The 27,863-nt window shown below is 36.8% G+C and overlaps 1 protein-coding gene across 4 annotated transcripts; it reads right to left on the reverse strand.

Annotated features, from left to right (window-relative positions):
- Positions 1 to 1,855: 1,855 nt before the first annotated feature.
- Positions 1,856 to 14,661, reverse strand: LOC105045545 (probable magnesium transporter NIPA3). 4 transcript variants are annotated; one of them, XM_073258125.1, is made up of 9 exons: positions 14,211 to 14,658; positions 14,042 to 14,098; positions 13,687 to 13,777; positions 13,437 to 13,597; positions 13,186 to 13,313; positions 12,923 to 13,060; positions 4,426 to 4,518; positions 2,927 to 3,044; positions 1,856 to 2,842 (listed from the first exon to the last, which is right to left on the reverse strand). In XM_073258125.1, the coding sequence occupies exons 1-9, from the start codon at positions 14,338 to 14,340 to the stop codon at positions 2,691 to 2,693; spliced, it is 1,068 nt and encodes a 355-aa protein (XP_073114226.1). In that variant the 5' UTR covers positions 14,341 to 14,658; the 3' UTR covers positions 1,856 to 2,690. The 4 variants fall into 4 exon arrangements, with proteins under 4 accessions (XP_073114226.1, XP_010922170.1, XP_073114227.1 ...); XM_010923868.4 differs by having other exon boundaries at positions 1,856 to 2,821; positions 14,211 to 14,655; XM_073258126.1 differs by lacking the exon at positions 12,923 to 13,060 and having other exon boundaries at positions 14,211 to 14,661.
- Between the last annotated feature and the right edge of the window lie 13,202 nt (positions 14,662 to 27,863).

Raw genomic sequence — 27,863 nt, forward strand, 5'->3', positions numbered from 1 at the left:
AGATTACACAATGCATGTTGTACCGACATCATCACTGTTCAAGGGATTCTTGAGGCAAATGATTGCTTGAACAAGCTGACTTATCATGGGAAATGTCTTGATAAGTTGATCATCATGAGTAATGATGTGAGGTATAAAAAGTTCTTCAAAATTTAGGTACATTGCAAATCTTGATAGGTCAAAAGAAATCTGAATAAGATCATCGTTCCGTTAGAACTAGTTATTTTCGGTAAATTATAGAGTGGTATAGCCATAAAAAAAGTATCACCAACTTTTCCTATTTGTAGGAATTTCTTGAAACTAAGGTGGTAGACTACACAAGGAGCATGGAACAGATTCCTAACTTTAGGATTTATGAAACTACCTTGCATGCAGAATCTGCAAAGCTAAGTGTGCAAGGACTGTCTATGATCCAATTGTGAACCACCTTGGAAGGCAAGATCACCATACAATGAGATGTTGAAGATGTTCATGAGTGCCAGTTGATCATGCAAAGTAAATCTGTTGTCTTTGATGACAGAAGGGCTCAAACTTTGTGTAACTGGAATTAGACCTAGGAGTCAATTCTGGACTCTAATGATCAAGCGTTTCCAACTTATACCCATCGAAACACATATCCAAGATTTGGACCCACAGCTCGAGTATATAGGATTTTAAATTGGGAATATTTCGCCGATTAGGTTGAGTAATGATCTTGCAAAAAGTAAATCCAACTTAGACTCTAGGAGAGACATCAAGAACTTAGTTCAGGTCTGCGTAAAATTGGCCCAAAGGTTGTGATCGCATCTAAGTCATCTGGATTTGGACTCAGCTTAGCTAACTTGCAGCCCTACATATGAACATGCATGAAGGTTGACATGATGGTTGGGTTGGTCACTGGATCTTAAGCATAAAGCATAAAGCATGAAATATAGGGAGCATGCTTCAGCGTTGTTTCAGAAATCGTTTATATTTTGTGTTCCAAGTTATATGCACTAGAGGAACCATGGTGTGAGGCAGGCTAGCTAGCAAACTGCAAGTGTCTCACAAAATTTTTATATTGTAACATGGATCTTGACGAGGCCTAGAGGCAATCTTGGACTAGAGTCAGATGCAGGTATCTCACAAAATTTTATATTGTAACATGGATTTTGATGAGGCCTGCAGGCAGTCTTGGACTAGAGTTAGCCCTTCCTTGACCCCAAAAATTGCAGTTCTGATGAAGGCAAATTTGATCTTCGGTTTCGATAAACATGAGGTTTTAGAAGAATTTAAAGGGACTAACTTAGGGCCCTTTGGTATTTGCTTTTTTCCTGTTTTTGTTTTCTAAAACTCAAAGAATAATGAACCAGACTAAAGAACATGTATGATAAAACCCTTCTGTTTTTTTTTTTTTTTCCTCTGAAAAATTTATGTAGGATCACTAAAAGCATTTTGATAGCAAGGTTTATTTTTTTAAGAAAGGAAGAATAAAAGCAAGAGCGGAAGTTTCATTCAAACGTTATCTTCAACATTAATCTCCCTGTGGTATTTCCCTAATTTGTACAGAAATAACAACCAAAAACGAACAACAATACCAAACAGGCCCTTATCTAAGGTCTTGGATATTGATATTGGTGCTTGCATGGTTTTGAGGACACTTGCGTGGTGTTATTTTTTTTTCATAGAAACCAGGATAGGCATGACAAGTGAGATTAATAAGATTACAAGCATGTAAGTGGCAATTAGTCAGTGAGAATATGAGATCACACTGCTGTTTATACATATTAAACCCATCAAGCAGCAAGCTGAAAATTGTAAGCTCGATGGTTTAATCAGAGGTTGCTAGAAAAGATTGGTGGCTTCATCATGGGCATCACAGCAGCAAAAAGGCGCATCATCCAATGTTGACTGTATTAAACACTATACATCTGATCCTTATCATATTATCACACTTACAATGAACCAATCTGCTTTGAAGTTAAAATAAATGATAAAGATTGTTGTCAGAGTTGAGAAATGCAATCAAACGAATACCCTGTAGTCTGTTCTACACAAAAAGGACCACAAAGTGGTTCAAGTTTCATGTAGCAGCTTCCCGTGACCTTGTAGTCAATCATGGATCTACGTTGTCTTTGCTTGAGATAGTTACACATTCAATAAGCAAATCCAGGTGACATTTATCCAAGGAATTTGGTGGAAATAATAAGTTGAAAGTGGCATAAAATATTCCTTGATGCTTTCTATAAATGCAATGACAAAACCAAACAAGAACCTGTCCCCTTCCTGCCGTCTGGTTATCACTTCCTGAACTAGCAATTCCTTTTGCATGGATTTTCTGATGCATGATGCTAGGACGAAACATTCCATCCTCCTGATATGGCAACTGGATGCCCATGCATGCAAAAAAAATTAATCTTCCTAACCACCGAGCCGTGAACCATCACCGGGCAAGATCACCCAACAATCTCACAAACTCTGAGCACTTACAGTATACATTGGAATGCAAAGCGGAAGTCCAGCCATTATTCCGTCCTCACATCAAGCAATCAGCACAACTGTTCAAAGCCTCGAAGTGGCAGTTCACAAAAAGCACCATGGTATGAATGCTCATCAGTTTTTCAACTGCCAATCAACTCAATTCTACAAGTTGGGTCACTGGATTGGAATCTTCGTTCTGAGATCTTGGTACTCTAGGATGTTAGCATAGGATGATTCTTTGTCTCTAGTTGCTAATAGAGCTCTTGTCTTCTCAAGCATATATCTTCTGAAGATCCCGTCTCCTCATCAACATCCTTCGGCAACTCCCCATTTCCACTACAAAGTCTGGCAGTCAAATTTGGGGATAACGACGCATGCATACCTGCATTATGTTTGAAACAGACTTCATACAATGAGAAATCATTTGAAAGCAAGCAAAGTAGAAAATCAAATTAGCTTGAGGGATATGGCAAAGCAGGTCACACACTTCTTGACGAGTTCCTGTCATAGTCTTTCGTTACATGTAATAAAATGGTTCCAGAAAGAACAACAATGAAGCCACAAATTTCAGAAATGATGCTTGCCATGCTTTGTCCATCCCAATCCTGCAATCATATTTGAACTTGACTTTTAGTGACTCACCAACCAATGATCAGAACACCCAGAAAAAAGTCCCCAAAAGAAATCTTTCTCATAAAAAAGGGGAAAAGAAACTCTAGCTGGATGGTGGGTGTTGTGGTTCTAATAATGTGGAGGGCACCAATAGTCCTACATCAGTTGTGTCAAGGGAGACTTGTACTTATAGAAGGGGATCATCCTTCCTACATGAGGCCCATAGGCTAAAGCGGATAATACCTTATGTGTCGGGCTGAGCCCTTGTCCACAACAATGGTGCAGCAGGTAGGGGTCGAGGTCTGCCTCGGCTGACTATGAGACTCCTCGGACTGTACATATCGGAGTCCTCCTTGACTGAGGGGCTATGTTGTAGTTCTAATAATGTGGAGGGCACCAATAGTCCCCCATCGGTTGTGAGTCAAGAGGGACTCGTGCTTATAGGAGGAAACCATCCTTCCCACATAAGACGCATTTTGAATGACAAAACCGTGAGGCCTGTGGACCAAAGTGGATAATACCTCACGTGTTGGGCCAAGCCCTTGTCCACAACAGTGGGGTCATAGAACCCAAATGTGCATCACAAATAAGGTGAAAGTGCATGGGTGTTTCTATTGATCTGATTTATGGAGACAATCTTATGCATTAATATACATGCATACCACATAGCCCCATATTAATATCTTCCTAATTACTTATCACAAACGTGCACTTGCTTTATTCACAAAAATGAAGACATCAAATGATAACTCACATGTTAAATATGCTCCCAAACAAACAATAAATTGTTTGGAACAGACAACCTGAACATTACTTCTAGGAAGTTGAATGACAAGGCACAATTTCACAAAATTTCTGGTCATACAAGTCATGTAAACATCCAATAAAAAGTCTGTCATTGCTGCAACAACAGGAACACGTCAATCCTATATGCAGCAGGCCTACAGTCTTCCTTTATCACGATAAGCAAGCAGGATATAAGTTCATTATTGAGGGGTGGGAGAACAACAACCTTCCTACAAAGGTTAGATCATTTGTTTGGTGTGACTTTTGGGCGACAATTATCCTGCAAGTGGTGCTTAGCTTATATATTTCAAAACGAAGGGAAGACAATTCTGACAACTGCCAGACCACAAACAATTGTCAAACAAAAGATTGATGATAAAACATGAAACTTCTTGAGCTTTGTCAATGTGAGCCGAGCAGTTACATTGTTAAAATAACACTGATGCCAGACCTCAGTAAATCATCTATAATTTCCAGTGTGGACGCCAAGCATATGCAATTGCAAGATCAGTGCTTAATGGAATGATTACAACTCTATGCAACAACATCTTTATATAAACCTGCAATTAGTGCAACTATCAATGATACCTTGAACATTATGACACTCGCAAGTATTGTAAGCGTCGTGAACATCACATAGTATATTGGAGACACAATGGCAGTATTAAAGGTGTCCAGAGCCTGAAAAATAAAAAAAATGACTCAATTGAAAAAAATATCTAGCAGATGCATAAGAAAATTAAAATAAACATTTTGATTTTCTGGATTTAGATAAAAACTCTATCAGCTACAAGATGAGATAGCTTTGTAGCGTAACAAGATAAGATATATTATGTACAAGCAAATTGTAGTCAAGCACATTAAAGCCACTATCCAGGTGATTATTCAAATATGGTTGCATGATACCTAGAAAAAAGGTTGAAAGGAAGAGTATATGTAAAATTTGGTTCCTTATGAGATCAATGGAGAACAGTTGCTAATACTTTCTTCCACTTAATGGCATTCACTGTATTAACAGTTGCACAGTTAAACTGCTTTGGCTGCTAAATTAGTTTCAGTTTCTTACCAAATTTAAAATGTGATGCATGCACACAGATTTCCTAATTCTTAAACTACAAATATAATTAGAAACAGGAATATATAAAAGCAGAATATTAATTGCTGCCAATTTTTACAATGTGATATATTTATCAGATGCTTCTTCAGTCTTACAAACTGTAGAACTTCTTGTGATTTATCAGCACCTGTATCCTAGCCACTGCATACTTTGAAGTTAATGCAGCTATCTAGAACTTTTCTGTTTACTTGCACTATGATTTAGTAATCACCTCCTTAAATTGTCTGAGAGATAATTACTCATTTGGTTGATGTTATTAATATAAACATTGTAAGTCATGTAGAATTTTCATCATACAACTAACTTGTCAAAGATGATCATAATATCAAGATGTCCATTTGTGAAAGCAAATCTACAATTGGGCCCTTACTAAGCATACCATAAAAAAGCTGTCCAGAAAGAAAAATATTCAGTACCTAATCTTAATCATCTTAAAACACATTAATTCCCTAGACTTATCCAGACATAGAGGAACTATCACTTAATCTAACAAACAAGAAGGGAACTTTCATACAACTGGCATGATAAATCCCCAACAGATACAAATATTACTTGATAAATATGGGGTGTGATGACAACATTCCACATGGCAAACATGATAATAACATTCACAAGGCAGATGTTTAAATGGCACCTGTTCCCCTTACATCCTCCTCTATTTTTTCTGCTGTCACGAAATCTTAATCCTTGGTTCCTACAAATCTAGTTTCAGAACTTTGAGTACTCAGTATCAATAGTACCCTTATAGTTATGGTTGCATCTTGCTCTCTTAAGCTTTCCTACCTTACACTGCTTCTCTCTTACAAAATCCATCCATCCCAAATGTGCCAACATATCAGAGATGTTTTCGGTCTCATATGGCCATCTATATAAATGATAATCAGTGCATATAATGGACATAAACACAGGTAAGATAAATTTAGTTTTCTTCCTTTTTGTTGTTTCTTCTTCTTCTTCTTTCTTGTGGGGTCCAGGGGGACAGTGGGGGGTGGAGGTGGCTTCAATAAGGTGACCGAAGGATGGATGGATGACCATGATGGGCATGGCTGGCTGACATCCAGATCAAAAATACAATTCTTATTTAAAAGCAATCTGTACTTAAGAAAAACAAGAGGAAAAAACACAAAAGAAGCTGCATTTGGGAAGAGATGAGTGGTGGATTGAAAAAGATTGAGTGTTGCAGAGAGAATGTTTCACAAAGGTATAGTTGGTATTTTATATGTGCATATCCTGCTACTTCTGTATTTATTTCTCCCAAACAACCCATATCATGCACTGAAAACTTTTCTATTCCTCAAAAATCAAAATTGTAATTTGGGAATGTCCCTTTTCAACTTCTACCCTTTTACAACAGCTTTTTAAACAAATTATTCTCAGATCAGGTAAAATATTTTTCAGAAATTTTGGATAGCTAGTCTCTTAGTCCCATATGATCTATTTACAACTATTAGTGTGGTAAACCTGAACCCTAAGCTCCAGGGATCACATCAGTTTGGGGCAGTTGAAAATGCATCTGCACAGATGTGTTGATCATCATGGATTACTAAGTGGAATTTGCAGCCAACCCAATAAGCCGACTTTGCACTAGTATTAGGCTTAAGTATTTGGAGCCAACCTCTATGAGGTTTAACTTAAATTTAGAAATTGAGCACTGAAAATTCAAGTCAATCCAAGTCTTCTTTGAGCTGTAAATTGAAAAAAAATAAAGAGGCCCAAATGAGTATTCAGTAGAGATCTGCTAGCTAGATTTTTTTAAGATTTGATGTGAAGGGATATAAATTGGAGCAAGGTTCACCGTCCACTATCAAACCCTATACTGGTAAAGTCTTGATACAATATCACTATGCCCGGTATAGGGGTCAGTTTGGTGTATTGACACTCGGTATGCCCCCCATACGATGCCTAGCATACACCGATATGGACTGGTAAGGCATACCATGATTTGGACCCTTGATATTGATTTCTAGCTAGTCGATCCCAAGGAAACTATTCTGCCCCAAAGGAAAATGAAGAGAAAAAGCAAATACAATGAAGGAGGAGAGAGAAGGGTGGCGTCTCTATGCAAGCGAGTTGTCTCTCTGTTTTCCTTCACCTTTGCCTCCCCTCCCATTCCAATACCAACATACTCAAGTTCATTAGTACTTGACTAGTCGTTGGTCACAGAACATAGGGCAATGGGTTTACCCAATTTACAACTCACCACTATTCCACCATTAAAATATGAATCTCTCTCTCTCTCTCTCTCATCTAATATGAATGATAGGGTCAGATCAAATTGTAATGCACAGGTATAAATATCAAGACCGGTATCCATCCTATTTTGGTCCCAGTTCAATGTGCTACCAAGATGGTGGAGTAGAATAGGTTGGACAAGAACAACTATCAACAACGAGAACAAAGAGGAAAAATAAAAAAATTAAAAATTATATCCCAGGATACCAGGCCTTCCCAAGTATTGATATGCAACCATCTCACACCATCCTAGCCTAGAGAAGTCTGGGACAAAACAAAAAAAATCTAAAAGAACCTAGTCTAGAGAGACCTAGAGTCCAGATGTGTCCTAGGACCCAATCTCTCTCCAGTCCAGCAAGGTACAACCATGATGGACCATGTCCTTAATCCTTGTTCTAGTGTATAATAAAAGGCATGAACACATTAAAGAACAAGATCCAAATCCTTTAATTAAAAAATATTCCTCCATTAGCATTGATCTATTATCAACCTTCGAACTAGTCAAATTGTACATTCGAAACTAAAATAGTGACTACATCTTAATACCTTCTCTCTTAATAAAAATATATCTTATTTTTGATAAATGAATCTTTTATAACATATCATTTAGTGTTATAATGGTTGGTTTTGATGTTAATAACCACAACACATCATTTTTTATCTTTTTTTTTTAAAGTTCATTTTTTTTGCATCAATTGCCCCTAAAAGAAATTGTATAATTTGAGAAATAATTTCCTTATCAAGTGAAAGGTGATTAAAAAAGTACTATCATTATTTATTTTATTATTATGTATTACTACTTTAATAGCCATCATATAATAATTTTAAATATCAAATTATTAAAACAATATATTTGGTAGCAAATAACAGTTGTTATTTGCTCTTATAGCTGATATAAGAAGAAGATAGATTTATAACGATCACTTATTAGTAGATATATCAAGTGTTATATTATTTGTTCTTTTAATGATAAGTGAGTATAAGTGATAGATAATGGAGGATCTTACTATTATCAATATTAAGTATCAATTACAAAAGTTCCAATGATACTTATATAACTGATCATATAAGTATAATTAACAACTGAGAATTTTATCTAACTACAATAGATAAATATTATACTTACCCAAACTGTATTACATTATTACTATACTAGTTTAGATAATTAACAAGAGTTTCTGCTTGGCCATCATTAAAGCTCACTGTTTAATCTGCAATAGAAATTTGGCTATTGAAGCCTTCTATTTGTTGTAATTTGTTACACTATTATATTACATTTCAACAATAGTTGCAAAGAGGAGATAAAACCGTATTTTGCATATCATACAGGGCTGGTATTATAACAAGTTTATAATTCCATTTGGAAATCAACAATTTTTTAATGACCTACTGAAAATGTTCCATGGATTTAGAGATCTATAAATTAGTAAATAAATTATCATAGTCATGTCTATGTGAGGGAAAAATACAAAGAAAGAAGAAAAAAAGGTGAATGAGATTTATGAATATCTAGCAATACAAAATGAAAATTTATGAAGCTAAGTTCTCCACACACCACATGGACGCCCCTATTAATAATGTCACTAAGATGGTTCTATATTTAGAATAATAAATAGGGCTCTTATAACTACTATAGAAGGAAGACAGGCCTTCAATGATCACTTATTAACAAATATATATTATAAGTGATTATAATACTATCTCTTTCTTTAATGATAAATGTGTATAAGTGATAGATGATGGAATTTTTTACTATTATCAATATTAAGTATCAATGATACTTATATAACTGGTATAAGTATAATTTATGACTGAGTATACTAAGTATTATAAATATCTAATCTAATATTACTATATTAGTTTAGACATTTGATGGAAGTTTTTGGCTAGCCATTATTAAAGTTCATTGGCTAATGTGCAATAAAAAATTAGCCATTGAAGCATTCTATTATTATATTTCTATATTGTATTTCAAGAATAGTTGAAAAAAAGCAAAAAAATGTACCCATGTATAGCCCAAGTTTTATGCTAGTATACTTGAAGATGAACTCAATCCCTTACAGCATCTTGAGTTAACAAAACAAAGTACAAATAAAAGATATTTATTCAGATACAACATACATTCCCTTTTCCTTAAATGTGAGATGTTTGTTAGCAGTAAAGGACAAAAAGGGGAAAAGGTCCTTTTGAATTTCTAACCTAAAGAACAAACCAAAATGAGGAAGAGAAGAAAAGAAACAAAACTATACAATCTTTTGAATTTGTCCCACCTATCCGAGCAAACCTATCCAACCCAGAAAAAAAAAGGGGACTTGGCTAATGGTTCCTTGTCTCGAAATTGTGTGAATATAAAATCTTTTCTAGTTTAAAAAATGCATCAGGTTCAAGTCTTTAAATTCAGATCAGCAACATGACTATTTATATAGGTTGTGTCTAGATTTAGGGAGAGCTATAAGCTACTAGCTTGTTGGTTGAAAGCCCATAAATCTAACAAATAAAATGAGCCACTCAAAGAACTTTTCCACCTTGCTCAATCCCAAAAAGCCGTCCATTCTCCCAATCTTTCAACTCCCTTCATTTGTATTTTCCCTTCTCCTTATTACGAAAAGCTAAAAACCCTAACCTGATACTCCCCGATAACACTACCAACAAGCTCAGTCCAACATTTCGCACAATAGCTGACCGCCAAACAGCTTTGCTACCTTGCTGAGACCATCTCATTGGATAATCGCCCCTCCAATACTCACTTAATGACCAACCGCCAGATGATATGCTACACCTTTTCCCCTATCCTGTCCGCTACAATGCCCTCCCCCCTCCCGACACACATTACAAGCTACCACTCACCATCCATTCTGGAACCCCTTCTCTCCTCTTTGCAAATTTGACAAAAGATGACCCTATAGCCCATCTCTCTTCTTCCAACCTTTCACTTTAACCCGATGTTTGATTGTGGTCATGAGAAGAAGGATGGATGACCTCCATCCACTATATGGTTTAAAAAATTTTAGGAAGAATAAATAAAAAAAGGGAATGTCCATCCATCCGGGCCCATTATTTTGCATCCTACCAAATTGGGGGAATGCAAGGATAGATGAAGCATATGAGGGGTAGATTTCTACATTGACAAAATTATCCTTTATTAACTTTTGGACAAAATATATATATATATATATATATATATATATATATATATATATATATATATATATATATATATATATATATAATCTTACCTATACTATTTATCCTATACTATTAAACTTTATTACTACTTATTTTAATTTTAGCACATAGTTTTCATAATTATAAGTAAACAATTAAAATTATCCTTATCTCTTATTTATATTCACTATTTTTTAGTTAACTGTTTGTCCAAAATTAATTGACTATTTAAATTAAATTACAAATTAATTATTTATTTATATAATAAATATATAAATAAATTTATTCATATATAATTAATTTATAAAATTATTTACTAAATTATTTTTTTACTTAATCATAAATTATAAAGATCATAATTTATATATTGCTCCAATTATTTAGTAAATAAGTATTATAAATTAATAATACTTCTTTAGAATGGTCGTTCAGTAAAGCTGTCTATAAATATCATCCATCTTTCTTTTTATTTCTCTTATACCAAACAGAGGAGAGCATCATTCTCATCCATCCTTTCATATCTTACCAAACATATGAGAGGATGAATTGAATCTTCCATTTTGTTTCCATTCATCCTCTCTCTTATCCATTCTTTCTCCAATTCATTTTTCATACCAAATAGAGTGTAAGGCTTCCATCAATAGCCTACCTCCCTCCTCTCTGTGTGTGTGTCCACGTGCCCACAATCTCAAGAAACTACAAGCTTGGCGAACCACCATCCCTTTAGTTGATCATTTCTTAGTTCTAGTTTTGCTCAAATCAAGGTGGATCCAATTTGGCCAACGAAAATGAGGTTCTGGTTCTCACAAACAATTTTGTCTAAAATCTAGTTTGAGATTATTAGATGATCAATTGTAACATCAAATTGTTTTCCAACTTGGATTCAGACTAGAGCCCCTTTCTTGACACCCCTAGAAAGAGGCTTGAAGGTTATGTTTCGACAATAAATAAAGCCTCCTTGAACCAAGTATAAATGAAAGATCATATGCTACAAATTGATATCTCTACCTATCATTGGAAGAGCTCTCTTTGTTTCTTTCCTTCCAAAATTCACCATATTAAATGAGTACAAGTGAAAGATCATATACTAGAAAATGATATTGATATCTCTACTTATCATTTGAAGAGCCCTCTTTGTTTCTTTCCTTCCCAAATTCACCAAATTATATGAGTATTAACTCCAATAAATGTAAACATATGCATGCATTCATATTTTTTTCTTCTTACAACTCAATAAATCCCATTGTAAAGACAAATTAACACATCTCCAACTAGAGGGTTCAACCACATGATAAACTAAATCATATGTGATAATACCATGAAAATCTAAGATAGTTACAAAGCTAACCAACGAGGATCAAATATTAAAAAGGCATGTTCACCTATAGCAGACATCTCAGATGATTTTATAACTAGAGCAATGACTCCCAAGTCCCAATTCTTATCTTATTTATACAAGCCACTTTAGGGATCGGCAACTATTCACTTTCATTGTGGACACTTTTGCTCAAAGCATTCCTGCCCAAGCTTCTTACTATAAGCATTTTTATCTGCCCACTTCTCTTATCTTTCATCACAAGTCAAAGTCCGTAGTCTAACAGAGACTGCTTCTAATATTTATTGCCAGAAGTATAACATGTTACTAGATTCTTCATCATATTTTTCACAACTCATGAGCTTCCCCTAGGAATTCATTTGGTTTTATCACTCAATTCTCTTACTAGAGATCAACCTCATGACTTTACTATGATCATCTTTAACTTCTCTACTAAAGAATATTTTGAAGCATAGAGCATTGTCATCAAATGAAGGTGGGCTCTGGCACAATGATAAGGTTGCTCCATTATGACTTAGGTGTCATAGATTTCAAATATAGAACAATCTCTCCAAACATAGGGTTAAAGCTATGCATATCTAACCCATCCCGCACTTCGTAACGGCAGGAGCCTCATGCACTAGGACACACTTTTATAACATTGTCATCTGGCTGTTAATTATCCCCTAACATTTCTATCCATCCTTCTTATTTGAGTACTAAGAGCAATTGCTGCCAATTTGAAAATGGAATCAAATCATTATAACACACATAGTCATGGTGAAGCTGGAGGGCTCTTTGCCATCAACACATGTTGGTGAGCATTATTATAGTTTTAAATCAAAAGTAGCTGACCAATAGGCAATTTTAGACATAACCCAAGAAACAAGACAAACTACGTTGTCTTCAGCATTGTGAAGAACAAATCCCATAACACATTAACATATATAGCATATTGTTTATTTTGAAAGAATTTATTTGATTTTTTTTTTTAAAAAAAGGAGATTGTATTTCCTCAATCTTATTGTTCACACTCAAAGCTATTTGAAAGGTAGTGGAACTAATATGCACCAAAAGATAAGTCCCCGAATATATTCATTTGGCTTGGTAGCAAGAGGACTGGTAAAAAAAGAAAAGAAAGAAAAGACAGAAGCAGTTGAGTTACAACCTTATTAAGCCAAAACATCAACCAGAAAAAATCCCAGCAAAATTATAGCCACATTATATACAATGGGAACAATTATGCCATTACTCACCTTGTTAAGATAATTCATTTGTGTTATCACACATGTAAGCACTACAAGCATAAAAAACCATGTCTCGGGATAAATTAACTGATTCATGCCCTCAAAAGTCAGTTTTAGCGAAGTACCCAGAGCTTTGACACTCATTACCTGCATATGTCAAAAAGTTTTATGCTTCAACATACATCCAGTCTTAGCTTTATTTTGTGTTAGACTAGATTGAAATAAGGTATGTAAACAAGAAAGTGGCAATATATTAAAGATACAACCATTACCGAGAGAGAGCCCATCAAAGAACAAATGCCCGTGTAGATTAACACATTTGTATGCCCAAAGCGTGGAGCAAAATGGAAAATTAGCACCAAGACCAATACAATAACCGAAGCCACATACAGCAGGAAAGCTGAAAAACAACCAACCCAATCAATCTGTGGTCATCACAAAACAAGTCCATCAATGGACAAGGCAAGTATATCATAAACCTAATTGATATAAACAAACAAACAGAGTGAAGAAATGTGCTTACCTGTTTGCATAGCCAATTTCCATATTTCCTGAACTGAGCTGATTTCTTTCTCCTGTGGTGCGTGAATGACAATCACCACAGACCCTGCAATGCACATCACACAGCCCAAAATCCCAAGACTATGCAACTTCTCCTTCAAGATAAAGTGAGCCAACACAGCACTACATAATCCATTGAGATGTCATCAGCAAGTCAACACTTACAGGTGATCAAAACAGCATCACATTCAAATACACAGCGGAAGACTTACCTCACAATTATGCTCAATGCACCGAGAGGAGTTACAAGAACTGCCGGGGCAAATGCATATGCTATAAAATTCGCAACTTCTCCAACAATCACTGAACAAGATAACATCTCATGATTGAGCGTTACGGGACCAAAGCTTCGTGAAATCAATAGTCGACAACCAATCAAAAGATGAGTTACACTATATAATTGAACAAAAGTCATGCCCAAGAACCAGTAATCTAATATTTACCCTTTTTTTTTTTTTGTTTCAAACCATGACTTTAAATGAATCGATTATGCATGACGCTACGATATAAATTAAAAGGTATTAAAGTTAGAATTTGTATGCAAGAAGGGAAAGGAGATTGGCTTACTTGTGATCATGCCAGCCCACCAGAGGGGCTCCAAGAGATAAGAATATCCACCAACACCTACACCACAGAAGATATCCACATCGCATGATGAGAACAACGAATACCCGTCACAAAATCCATATTGAATCAAAGAGAGACCAAATTTTTTTTTTTTATTAGAATGACCGACCTGCTCGAATCCCCGAGGCGGCAGCAGCCCTTCTAAGGCCCTTCTTCTTGATGATGAAGCTGGCGCCGATGAACCCGCTCGACAGCAGCGCCAGCACGAATCCCTTCGGATTGTCCGTCGAGAATCCCATCCCCGAACACCACACCAATTAAACCCCTTTCTTCCTCTTTCTTTGTCTCCCCCTCCTTCCGATTCCCAATTCTATTCATCAAACTAATCTAGTAACGATTGGCCGCTGTGTTACGGCTTTTGGAGTCATCAGGAGATTGGATGGAGAAAATTTTATTAAAACACAACAAAGAATGGAAGCTAGCAACGTAGCTTCCCTTTTGTTTCCCTTTCTTTTTTACTGGTCTACAACTCCATATGGCTGGATTTTGTTCTTATTCTAGGGCTAGAGAAGGAAGAACGGAGGGGAAGTTTGGAATTTTGGGGCTCGAGAGAGGGCCGGGCCGATCACCCAATGGAAGTGGTCGGATCCGAAGAGAGGAAGGCTAAAGTCGTCATTTTACATATTTAGGAAGCAATTATTGCAGATGGATCTGATCACATGTTCTCTTAGAACAGGAGATATCGGTATCTGCGAATCAATCCATGTAACGATGAGGGGCCAACTTTAATTCCACGTGGCAATCAACTATTCGATGGAAGGATTGAGCGGGGAACGATGGGATCCCAGAATGGTGGTGTTCAACTAACACACATACGAACGAACGAACTCGACGAATCGGGGTTAGCGGCCCAAATATTGCTCATAGAGGTGGGGCCCGACACCAGCAGCAGTGAAGACAGATGTTAAATCATATTTGTTAGGTCATTCGTCTGATGAATTTAGTTTGGTGTTTTGACCGTTAACGTACGTACCTCCAATTCAGGATATTCACAGAAACGCCACCACGGGCGTGGCCGCCGGGTGCGATTGGATAAGTTTGGAGTTTTGTTATAACGCGGCCATTTGATGCACGCATCACGACTGTGGAAGTACAGGTTTATCTCAATTGAGCGGTCTGGATCAATTATGAAGTACTGATGAAATTTCGTGGCTAAATCCAAACCAATCAACACTATAAAAATAAATAATTAATTAATTAATCGTGTGGGCTTTGGTTTCCAATCGCTTGCTTGCACGTATTGGCTTGCGTGAATACTATAAAGTTTAAGATGACAACGGTTAAGAAAGGGATCCATGATAAACGATGGCCTTTTGATTTCGATCTGAGGTTGCGGTATGCTGCAATGACGCGGCTTGGTCAAACTGGAGTGCGTCGTCAGAGGTCAACTCGATTCAACGACTCCGGGACCTGGTATCCCTTCGGCGGCTCTTCCTTTTTAACACCGTCAGCGACATCACCATCGTGGATCACCTGCTCTCCTACCGGGGGTGGGGGATTTGGCGGGGTGCAGGTAGGGCTGAAATGGAGATCATATATATATATATATATATATATATATATATATATATTAATGAATAAAAAATTATATTTATTTTATTCGGTGAATAAAAATATTAATATAAATCTTAGTTGGATATAAAAAATTTATATTTATATATATTAATGAATAAAAAATTATATTTATTTTATTCGGTGAATAAAAATATTAATATAAATCTTAGTCGGATATAAAAATTTAAATTTAAATTTATTTTAAATAGATATGGATGTAAATAAGATATTCAAAGTATGGATAAAAATATAAATATAAATCAAATAATTAAAATTATAATTATATAATCAAAAATATTACTAAGTGAATAATAAACAAAGTTAATAGTGTGTTAATATGATTATTATTTTTTTTATAAATTTATGAGCTTTACATAAAATTAAATAGGATTATAAATAAAATTGGATATTCGGATACAAATTGAGTAGTTATTTATTCATATTTTTTTTGATAAATATAGATATGGATATCAAAATTGATCCGAATAGATTGGATTATTTGATCTATTTTCACCCTTGATGCAAAGAATAAGGAAGGACAAAAGATACGAATTTCTTGCAATTTTTTGATCCCTATATAAGATTTAGTTGCGCGCTCATATGCATCCCGATCTCTATATTTCTTAATGAGATGAGAGAGAAAGTTTTACCACTAAAAAATTTAATAAAATTTTTTAAAAAATCGAATATGCCACATCAAGAAAGGTCAGATACAAAATCCCACTCTGTTATAACATTTTTTATATAAAACCCCATTTTAATTAAAAGTACAATCTGAGTTAGGTTTTGAGATACATGAAACATCTTATAACTCATTCTCAGCCTCTAATGGAGTTCATGTGGATCGCATGATGTTTCTTAAAAGGCTTTAGAGATGAAACTGGATAGTATTGTTGGATGTATGCTCTAAAAGTCAATCTTAGCTGACATAATTCATATCTCTAGGATATGATTTTGTACTTATTGGGCAGTTATATTATCATTCATGTTTATGTGTCCACGAATCATTCAAAGGATTAATAAGTATTGGAAATAGTGTCCCAAAATCAATCGTCAGTCTGTTGACGGTTGTGCTCATTTTTGTATATGTACATGAATTATGAATTAATAAAAAATATTTTAGTATTTTTCATCACAAAATATTTCATCTTCTAATGAACTCCTATGTTGTGGTGAAGTCCTTAGGACTGTTTAGACTCGACAAAGGAGGATTTATCGTTTAGTCCTTAAATCTGTTGCGACTAAATGATACGTTGTTACCAAGAACGATAACGTTTATCAAGCATAGGTCGTTGTATGTCATATAGGTTGGTTGTCCTCTTAACCAATGAGTGTGGAGACACTGGTATGGCATACGGATGAGATGTAAGGGTACATCTGCACTGAACGTGACCGACTCCGGAGTTATTTCTGCTGTCAAGATTTGCTCCGATGGAATATGGGTATAAATGTCCCTCCGACCTGAGACCGCCACGGTGACTTGCAAGCAACTCACTGCACTTAGGTACTGGACTACCTGAATTTTTAATTCAGTGACGGAAGGCTGCTGGGTGTAGTCAAGTACTTGACTTGTCGGTGCGTGTGTCAAGATGGGATTGACCACTCCAGTTCAGGAGCTGTGTACAGTCGTATTTCAATTTAGCAAAATCTTGACCAGGGTAGTCTTTGTGAGGAGTCACAGGACTGTTTGAGTTGAGCACGATTCGGATGATCTAATCAGGGTTGACAGTTTAACTTTGAGTCATCCTAAACACAGAGGTCAAAAGGATGAATTATACAGTAACCATATTCATGTAGGTTCTGAGTGTTGCGATTGTGACTATTCGACCTATCCTGTCGTCAGGTACCATTGCTAGATGGTCACTTCGATTAGTACAGGAATTGGTTCCTGTGCTACCGACTTAGGTTCGAACCTGCAGGGTCACACACATTAGAGGTTCCTATCTGATCTGATGACTGATGAAGAGTCTTAATGCTCGTAGACTATGAGTCCTACGTGTCTGAGACTCTGTGATCGAGAATCAGGATTCTCTGATCACAAGTCCCACACATTTTGGGTACCGGGGTCAAGAGTCCTACTGGTTTGGGACTCTTCGATCAGGATTACATATCGATGAATTCTGATGTCCGATTACCCATCGGATTTGGACTCAATATTTATGAGAGGTTTAATTAGTGATTTGATCATTAATTAACTCAATTTGATTGAGTAATTATTTTTGGATCAAGTCCAATTGAATTGGATTCAGTTGGGTTTGACCCAATTAGGTTAAGAGTTGACCTAATCGTCGAGATAGTTTGGTCCCTGATTTGATCAGGGGTTGGGCTTAATCAATTTTTGATTTGATTAAGATTTTATTGAGCCTAATTAAGCCTAATTAAGTTAGGTTTAAATTAGTCTAATTGGGCCTAACTTATGTGGTTCAATTAGGTTGGTTTAAATAATGAAACTACCTTGACCCATTCTCCCTGCGCCACCTCACTTCCACTGCGCTCATTTGAATTCACGAGAAAGAAGTTTTCATAAATTTTTCCTCACGCAAAGCCCTCCTCACACCCTACTTTAATGCACCAAATGAGTGGATAAGGATGATTGGTTGGCCATTCAAATTCAAAACAAAGTTTGAATTTGAATGAGCAACCAATCTTAGCACCTTGACCTTATCCTCTTTTAGTGCCCCATTTATTACACGAGAAAATATTTCTCATGAAATCACTCACACACAAATTAAGCCATGCCCTCCTCTTCTCACGCCCTTAGTGGATAGGGATAAATTGATTTCCATTTGAATTCAAAATTTGATTTGAATTCAAATGTGCAATTATTCATCTTTATCCTCTCACGTGGATAAGACGTTTGACATTGTTTTAAAAGGAGGAGAAGAGTAGGGCATGTGCAAAAAAAATTTTGGAGAGAAAATCTGGGCATGAGGAATCCTTGTGTATAAGGTGAAGGTCTATATCCTTTCGAGAGAAAAAAAAAAAAAGAAAGAAAAAGTGTGCGTAGGGTTTCAGTGAGTTCTTCAGGGTTTCACCTTGGAGTTCGAAAAGTGAGAAGGTGAGCTACGAGTGTCGTGAGCCCACCAAATTTCAAGAAGATCTTCAACATCCTCTCAAGCACATCTGCTGATGATCCAAAGCATGCAAAGAATCGACAGACATCGATCGAAAGAGTTCGATCAGCATCGACCGTCGAAAGGGCTCTACAACGAGCTAGCACTCGTGAGGAGTCGATCAGACTGGAAGCTTCGTGTGAATGATCCGCAGAGGTCAGACACGCTGTGTGGCTGCATCGCGATGATCAGACTCTCTCGACGATGATCAGATTGTGGCGATCTACTATCCGCACAAAGGTATTGTGTTCTGAACACATTACAGTAAAGTGTTTATTGTTCAAATTTGAATTTTAAATTTAAATACATGCATGCTATATATCATATTTAGATCCTAATATAAAATAAATTTTTATTAATTAATTAAATTAATTAATAATTTTTACTGTAAAATAATGATTTTGAAAAAGTTTTAAAATTACCATTTTACCCCTGCACTGAATTTTCCCCATAAATGGTATCAGAGCAAAGTTCTTAGATATGATATATATATTTGCATGCGTATATTAAGTTATAATCTAAAAGTTTAAATTTAAAATTTAAAATTTAAAATTTGAATTTTAAAAGTTGTTCGAAATTCAAAATTTAAAAATTTGAAATTCAAAATTTAAAATTTAAATTTTAAAATTTGAAATTTGAAATTCAAAATTTAAAAATTTAAAATTTGGTTGAAATTTCAAATTTCAAATTTAAAATTTAAAATTTAAAATTTAAAATTTAAAATTTAAAATTTAAAATTGGTATATTTAAATATACTTGATCTAAGTAGCAAGTAATCGAATTGGGTTGATTGCCATCGCCATCCGGTCATAAGAGAAAAGTAGAGTTTAAAGGTCCTCTCTTTCCATTCGATGGGGTCTCTTATGGCGGTAGGGGTGCTGATGCAATTATATCCCATGCAGATGAAGTAGCGAAAGGAATATTCATGATTTATTTTGATTGAGTTATTTTCTGTTATGTAATTAGCAATAGGATTGCTATTTATGAAATGTGCTGATCTATTTGTGTAATGAGTCAACATATTTGGTGAACAGAAAATAAAATCTTTCAAATTTAAAAATTATTTTCGAAATGTCAAACCCTGACCCATCAGTCCAAATACGTAATTAAAAGAATTAAGTATTGTCTAGTAGGTCTAGAATTATGAATTAAGACCTAAGACAATTGCATAAACTTGTGGGTCAATGGGTTAGATGGATTAGGTCCATAATTGGGTTAGACCTAAGGTTAGCTTAAAGAAATAGACTAAATTAGAGTAATTGGTCAAATCTAATCAAAAGTTGAATTAGATTAGGTCAAGGATACTCTAGACTCAACTCCAATAGTTGTAGTTGAATGGATCCATATCTTTAACTAGACCAAGATGGACTTAATTCATGGCTACACGGTGGAACCCTATTTACTAAGTTGATCAAATTAAAACTAATGAACCGGTTGGTGTTTAAGGTAAGTTTGGCAGTTTGACCAGTGGTTTTTAAGCGGGAGCTACTCGCAGTGATTCGATCTCTGACGAGTTAATGGCTTCTCCCCACCACTGATCTCACTTACCTGGCCAACCTGGTGAATTAGGTTTTGATTAGATCACTTGATGATTAGGACTCACCCATGTCATTAGGTAAATCAGTTTGACTGATTTAGGTGCTCCTAATGCCAGCTTTAAGTAAATCTTTTTTAATCTGACTTGGTAAAGTCAGTGGGAGGATTGAAATTGACTGGATATTTTCTTCTCATCTATTCTTTAATAAAATCTTCAAAAAAAAAGTATATTAGGTCCTAAAAATGATTAAGTTATATTGATAACTAAGTCATAGCCTCTTATTAAGTGAGTGATAATGAGTCCATTAGTTTAATAATCATTGGAGGCCCAAAGGCCTGGTGCTTATTGACTAATGGAATTATCATTCATAGTATGATAATTTGGTTTGAGTCTTTCTGATGGTGGTTAGGTTGGCCGACCAAAGTCGGGCTTGATTATTTATTGGTCCGATTCACCAAATCAAATCATGTTAATGGTTGGACCAAACCAGATTTTTTCAGTGGAGGCCAAAGCCTACTGATTAGGTTCTGGGACAAAATTAATTACTAGAAGTTGTTTAGAGAAACAACTAGTTATGAACCTACCCATAGATGCACATGGGTTGACCAACCAAAGTTGGGCTCGTGTGTAGTCTGTGTGGATTCTAGTACCCACTAAGGAATTGAAGTAATTTTTCGAATTGGAGGTTGAGGCTACCAATTCATAAAAATACTGGGAGAAACTTTAGACTAAAGTCCAAGTCTTTAGTATTAATAATTTATATACTAATATAGGTCTGATTTTCTTTTATGCAGCTATGGCCACTACCCTATCGCTCCGGTCATTATTAGATAATGAAAAGCTCATGGGATCTAATTTCGATAGCTGGTATCGAAAATTAAAAATCATCCTTGAGCATGAGTGGATCCTTTATGTAGTAACGAATCCGGCACCTGAGAAGCCAGCCCTGAATGCTAGAGGGATGGTCTGAGACACTTACCAGAAGTGGCTCAACGACCGCACCAACATCTGGTGCATAATGCTGGCAGCAATGAATGATGAGTTTAGTCGCAGGTTCGAGAACGCCCAGCCACAGAAGATGCTTTAAATGTTGAACGACTCTTTTGGCACGCCTGACGATGTTGAAAGGCACAAAACTAGTTGTGCCATTTTTCAATGTTCGGATGAGGGATGGAGCCTCAGTCACTGATCAAGTACTGTACATGATTGAAATGATTGAGCGCCTAAGTAAACTGGATTTTTCCCTGCACGAGCAGCTTGGTAAGGATGCGATCCTTAATTCTCTGCCTAAGTCCTTCCTTCCCTTCCTTACTCATTTTCGAATGACAAAGCCTGCAGTGAACTACCACGGCTTGTTGAGGTTGCTGCAGAACTTTGAGAAGGATCACCAGCTCCATAAGGAGTCGGTGAATATTGTGGGAGGGTCTTCTTCTGGTCGTCGACCCTTTAAGAAAGGGAAGAAGAACAAGAAGAAGAAGAATAAGAAGGTGCAGCTGCATGCTGGGACGTCTGCACAGGGTCAGACCAAGAAGCGCAAGCCCGACCAGAGCCAGATGGAGTGCTTCTTTTGCAAGAAGCAGGGGCACTGGAAGAGAAACTGTCCTCTATACATTGCCTTACTGGACCCGAACAGGTCAAAGAAGAAGCAAGGTACTTATATGATAACACCTTGCAACTTTTTCATTTGTGATACTACTGCCTGGGTATTGGATACCGAAAGCTCTTATCATATTTGCAATTCGATGCAGGGTCTGCAGGTCAGTAGGAGATTTGATGAAGGCGAGAGGTTCCTGAACGTTGGAGATGGAAGCAAAGTTTCAGTTTTAGCATTAGAAATCATGAACCTTGTAATCAATTCTCGAAATATAATTCTGAGTGAATGTCAATATTGTCCAAGTTTTTTATTAAATATTATTTCTGTAGGCCTTTTGACCATGAACGGTTATCAATTTTTAATAAAAAGAAACATTTGCAATATCATTTTGAATGGTGTTACAATATTTATTGGACAACTTTATAATGAAATTTACTTTCTATCACAACCTGTTAATATGGTTCAAACCTCCGATAAACGCTCTAGAATAGATAATGTGTCAGAAGTCTACCTTTGGCACTGTAGGCTAGGTCATATCAATAAGAACAAGATGAACAGGTTGGCTCAAGAAGAAATTCTTGAAGTAGGTGATTGTGAATCACTTCCAACCTGTGAGTCCTGTCTTCTTGGTAAAATGACCAAGTCACCTTTTACTGAAAAAGGTGAGCGAGCCAGTGAACTCTTGGGTCTGGTACATTCTGATGTATGTGGACCCATGAGCACAAGTGCAAGAGATGGATATTTCTACTTCATAACCTTCACAGACGACCTATCGAGGTATGGGTATGTCTATTTAATGAAGCATAAGTCAGAGTCGTTTGAAATGTTCAAACTATTCCGAAATGAGGTAGAAAAATAAACTGGAAAGTGTATTAAAACTCTTCGATCTGATCGAGGAGGTGAATACCTTTCCAATGAGTTTCTGACATATTTTAGAAAGAATGAGATTCTCTCTCAATAGACTCCTCTTGGAACACCACAGCATAATGGTGTATCTGAAAGGAGGAATCGGACCTTGTTGGACATGGTTCGATCTATGATGGGGTTTGCTGGTCTGCCGATCTCCCTCGGGGATATGCGCTCGAATCAGCTTGTTACCTTCTAAATACAGTTTCGAGTAAGTCTGTAACCAAAATGCCATATGAGATATGGATAGGATGTAAGCCAGTACTCTCGCACCTTAGGGTTTGAGGGTATCCGGCTTATGTTAAACGTTTAATTACGGACAAGCTAGGACCTAGGTCTGACAAGTATAATTTTATAGGATACCCAAAAGAGATCAAAGGATATTATTTCTACCTGGCTGATGAGCAAAAGGTATTTGTCAGCCTTAAGGCAATCTTTTTGAAAAAAGAGTTCCTTGGTGAAGGGACTGTTGCCTCTAAGGTCGAACTTGATGAAGTTCGACAGGTGAAAAAAATTGACACAAGTTGCTGAATCTGAATTGGATTTGATTAGATCAGATCTGGAGCCCATTGTTCAAGCACCCTTAAGGCGATCTGGTAGAGTACCACGTCAACCGGATAGATACTATGGTTTCTTGATCCGGGACGACGATCCTATCAAACTTGATGAAAATGATGAGGATCCGATCACCTACATAGATGCAATGCAGAGATCCGACTCTGAGAAATGGCTAGAGGCTATGAAATCCGAAATGGAGTCCATGAAGGTCAACGATGTGTGGACATTGGTTGACCCACCCGAAGGAGTAAAACCCATAGGGTGTAAGTGGGTCTTCAAGAGGAAGAGGGACGCAGACGGAAAGGTGGAAATCTATAAAGCCTGTCTGGTTGCCAAGGAATATCGTCAACATTATGGTATAGACTATGACGAGACGTTTTCTCTTGTGGTAATGCTTAAATCCATTCAGATTATGTTTACGATAGTTGTCCATCTAGACTATGAAATCTGGCAGATGGATGTGAAGACAACTTTCTTAAATGGAGAGTTGGATGAAGAGGTGTATATGATACAACCTGAAGGATTCACATCCACTGATGAGTCTAAGGTGTGCAGACTACAGAGGTCTATTTATGGACTTAAGCAGGCATCCCGGAGTTGGAACATACGTTTTGATAGGACGATCAAGACGTATGGCTTCATTAAGAACGGAGAAGAGCCCTGCATTTATAAGTGAGCTAATGGTCCAGTAGTGATATTTCTTGTATTGTATGTGGATGATATTCTCTTAATCGAAAATGATATCCCTGCATTACAGAGAATAAAGATTTGGCTGTCGTCACAGTTCTCCATGAAGAATTTGGGAGAAGCTTCCTACATCCTAGGGATGAGGATCTATAGAGATAGATCTAAAAGGTTGCTTGGTTTATCCCAGTCTACGTACATAGATACTATGCTGAAGAGGTTCAGCATGGAGAATTTCAAGAAAGGCTATCTACCGATAGGCCATGGAATTTCTCTCTCGAAGAGGGATTGTCCGACAACACCTCAAGAGAGAGAGCGTATGGGTAGGATTCCATATGCTTCGGCAGTGGGATCTATCATGTACGCCATGACATGTACACGATCAGATGTGGCATACTCACTAGGGGTAGTGAGTAGATACCAATCTGATCCAAGAGAGAATCACTGGAAGGTTGTTAAAACCATCCTGAAGTATTTAAGAAATACTAAGGACCAGTGGCTTGTTTATGGTGAATCGGACTTGAGACTTATAGGGTTTACAGACTCTAATTTTCAGTCTGATCATGATGACAGCAAAAATGTGTCGGGATTTATTTTTACCCTTAATGATGGGGCTATCTGCTGGAAGAGTTCTAAGCAACACACAGTGGCTGATTCAGTTTGCGAGGTAGAGTATGTCGCTGCATCAGATGCTGCCAAAGAAGCGGTGTGGCTGAAAAAATTTATCACCAAGCTCGGAGTAGCACCCTCCCTTGTTGGTCCAGTTTTGCTGTACTGTGACAGCTCTGGAGCCATTGCTCAGGCGAAGGAATCTAAGGCACACCAGCGGACGAAACATATTCTGTGCTGCTACCATCTCATCCAGAAAATTATGGATCGAGGTGACGTCGACCTTCTGAAGATCGATGGAAAGGAGAATCTGACCGACCCATTCACTAAAGCCATTGCGGTGAAGGAGTTCGACGACTACAAGTCGAAGATGGGTATTAGATACTTCACCGATTGGCTTTAGAACAAGTGAGAGATTGTTGGGAATAGTGTCTCAAAATCAATCATCAGCCTGTTGACGGTTGTGCTCATTTTTGTATATGTACATGAATTATGAATTAATAAAAATTATTTTAGTATTTTTCATCATAAAATATTTCATCTTCTAATGAACTCCTATGTTGTGGTGAAGTCCTTAAGACTATTTAGACTCGACAAAGGAGGATTTATCGTTTAGTCCTTAAATCTGTTCGCGATCAAATGATACGTTGTTATTAAGGATGACAACGTTTATCAAGCATAGGTCATTGTGTGCCATATAGGTTGGTTGTCCTCTTAACCAATGAGTGTGGAGACACTGTTATGGCATACAGGTGAGATGTAAGGGTACATCTGCACTGAACGTGACCGACTCTAGAGCTATTTCTGCTGTCAAGATTTGCTCTGATGGAATATGAATATAAATGTTCCTCCGATCTGAGACCGCCACGGTGACTTGCAAGCAACTCACTGCACTTAGGCACTGGACTACCTGAATTTTTAATTCAGTAACGGAAGGCTGCTGGGTGTAGTCAAGTACTTGACTTGTCGGTGCGTGTGTCAAGATGGGATTGACCACTCCAGTTCAAGAGCTGTGTACAGTCATATTTTAATTTAGCAAAATCTTGGTCAGGGTAGTCTTTGTGAGGAGTCACAGGACTGTTTGAGTTGAGCATGGTTCGAATGATCTAATCAGGGTTGACAGTTTAATCCTGAGTCGTCCTAAACACAGAGGTCAAAAAAATAAATTATACAGTAACCATATTCACGTAGGTTTTGAGTGTTGCAATTGTGACTGTTCGACCTATCCGGTCGTCAGGTACCATTGCTAGATGGTCACTTCGATTAGTACAGAAATTGATTCCTGTGCTACCAGCTTAGGTTCGAACCTGCGGGGTCACACACATTAGAGATTCCTATCTGATCTGTTGGCTGATGAAAAGTCCTAATGCTCATGGACTATGAGTCCTACGTGTTTGGAACTCTGTAATTGAGAATCAGGATTCTCTGATCACGAGTCCCACACATTTTGGGTACCGGGATCAAGAGTCCCACTGGTTTGGGACTCTTCGATCAGGGTTATATATCGATGAATTTTGATGCCCGATTATCCATCAGATTTGGACTCAATATTTATGAGAAGTTTAATTAGTGATTTGATCGCTAATTAACTCAATTTGATTGAGTAATTATTTTTGGATCAGATCCAATTGAATTGGATTCAGTTGGGTTTGACCCGATTAGGTTAAGAGTTGACCTAATCGTCGAGATGGTTTGGTCCTTGATTTGATCAGGGATTGGGCTTAATCAATTCCTAATTTGATTAAGATTTTATTGAGCCTAATTAAGCTTAATTAAGTTGGGTTTAAATTAGTCTAATTGGGCCTAACTTATTTGGTTCAATTAGGTTGGTTTAAATAATGAAACCACCTTGACCCATTCTCCCTGCGCCACCTCACTTCCACTGCGCCCATTTGAATTCACGAGAAGGAAGTTCTCATAAATTTTTCCTCACACCAAGCCCTCCTCACGCCCTACTTTAATGCGCCAAATGAGTAGATAAGGATGATTGGTTGGCCATTCAAATTCAAAACAAAGTTTGAATTTGAATGAGCAACCAATCTTAGCGCCTTGACCTTATCCTCTTTTAGCCCTCCATTTATTACACGAGAAAATATTTCTCATAAAATCACTCATGCACAAATTAAGCCACGCTCTCCTCTTCTCACGTCCTTAGTGGATAGGGATTAATTAGTTTCCATTTGAATTCAAAATTTGATTTGAATTCAAATATGCAATTACTCATCTTTATCCTCTCACGTGGATAAGACGTTTGACATTGTTTTAAAAGGAGGAGAAGAGTGGGGCGTGTGCAAAAAAAATTTTGAAAAGAAAATATGGGCGTTAGAAATCCTTGTGTGCAAGGTGAAGGTCTATATCCTTCCGAGAGAAAAAGAAAGAAAAGCAAGAAAAAGTGTGCGCAGGGTTTCAGTGAGTTCTTCAGGATTTCAGCCTGGAGTTCGGGAAGTGAGAAGGTGAGCTACGAGTGTCGTGAGCCCACCAAATTTTATAGAGATCTTCAACATCCTCTCAAGCATGTTTGCTGATGATCTAGAGCATCCAAAGAATCGACAGACATCGATCGAAGGAGTTCGATCAGCATCGGCTGTTGAAAGGACTCTACAACGAGCTAGCACTCGTAAGGAGTCGATCAGATCGAAAGCTTCGTGTGGACGATCCGTAGAGGTCAGACATACTGTGTGACTGTATCACGATGATCAGACTCTCCCGACGGTGATCAGATTGCGGCGATTTACTACCCGCACAAAGGTAATATGTTCTGAACACGTTACAGTAAAGTGTTTACTGTTCAAATTCGAATTTCAAATTTAAATGCATGCATGCTATATATCATATTTAGATCCTAGTATAGAGTAAATTCTTATTAATTAATTAGATTAATTAATAATTTTTACTGTAAAATAATGATTTTAAAAAAATTCTAAAATTATCATTTTATCCCTACACTGAATTTTTCCCACAATAAGATGATGACACATATTCTCAAAGAGTTGAGAATTTGAGGCATGTGTCATTGATGCTTAATTCTTAAATTGCTCCTGGTCATAGGATCATCATGGGGATGGTGATTGATCCGGATAGATCAGTACATGAATCACTTTCTTCGGATAGATAGGTTTCGAGTCTGCAGTATAGAGACACTAGAGTGAAAGTGCAGGTGGTTATTACAGAATAACTAGCACTGAACGTGACCAACACGAAAAATCA

The sequence above is a fragment of the Elaeis guineensis genome, chromosome 5, assembly GCF_000442705.2.
Source record: "Elaeis guineensis isolate ETL-2024a chromosome 5, EG11, whole genome shotgun sequence".
NCBI lineage: Eukaryota > Viridiplantae > Streptophyta > Magnoliopsida > Arecales > Arecaceae > Elaeis > Elaeis guineensis.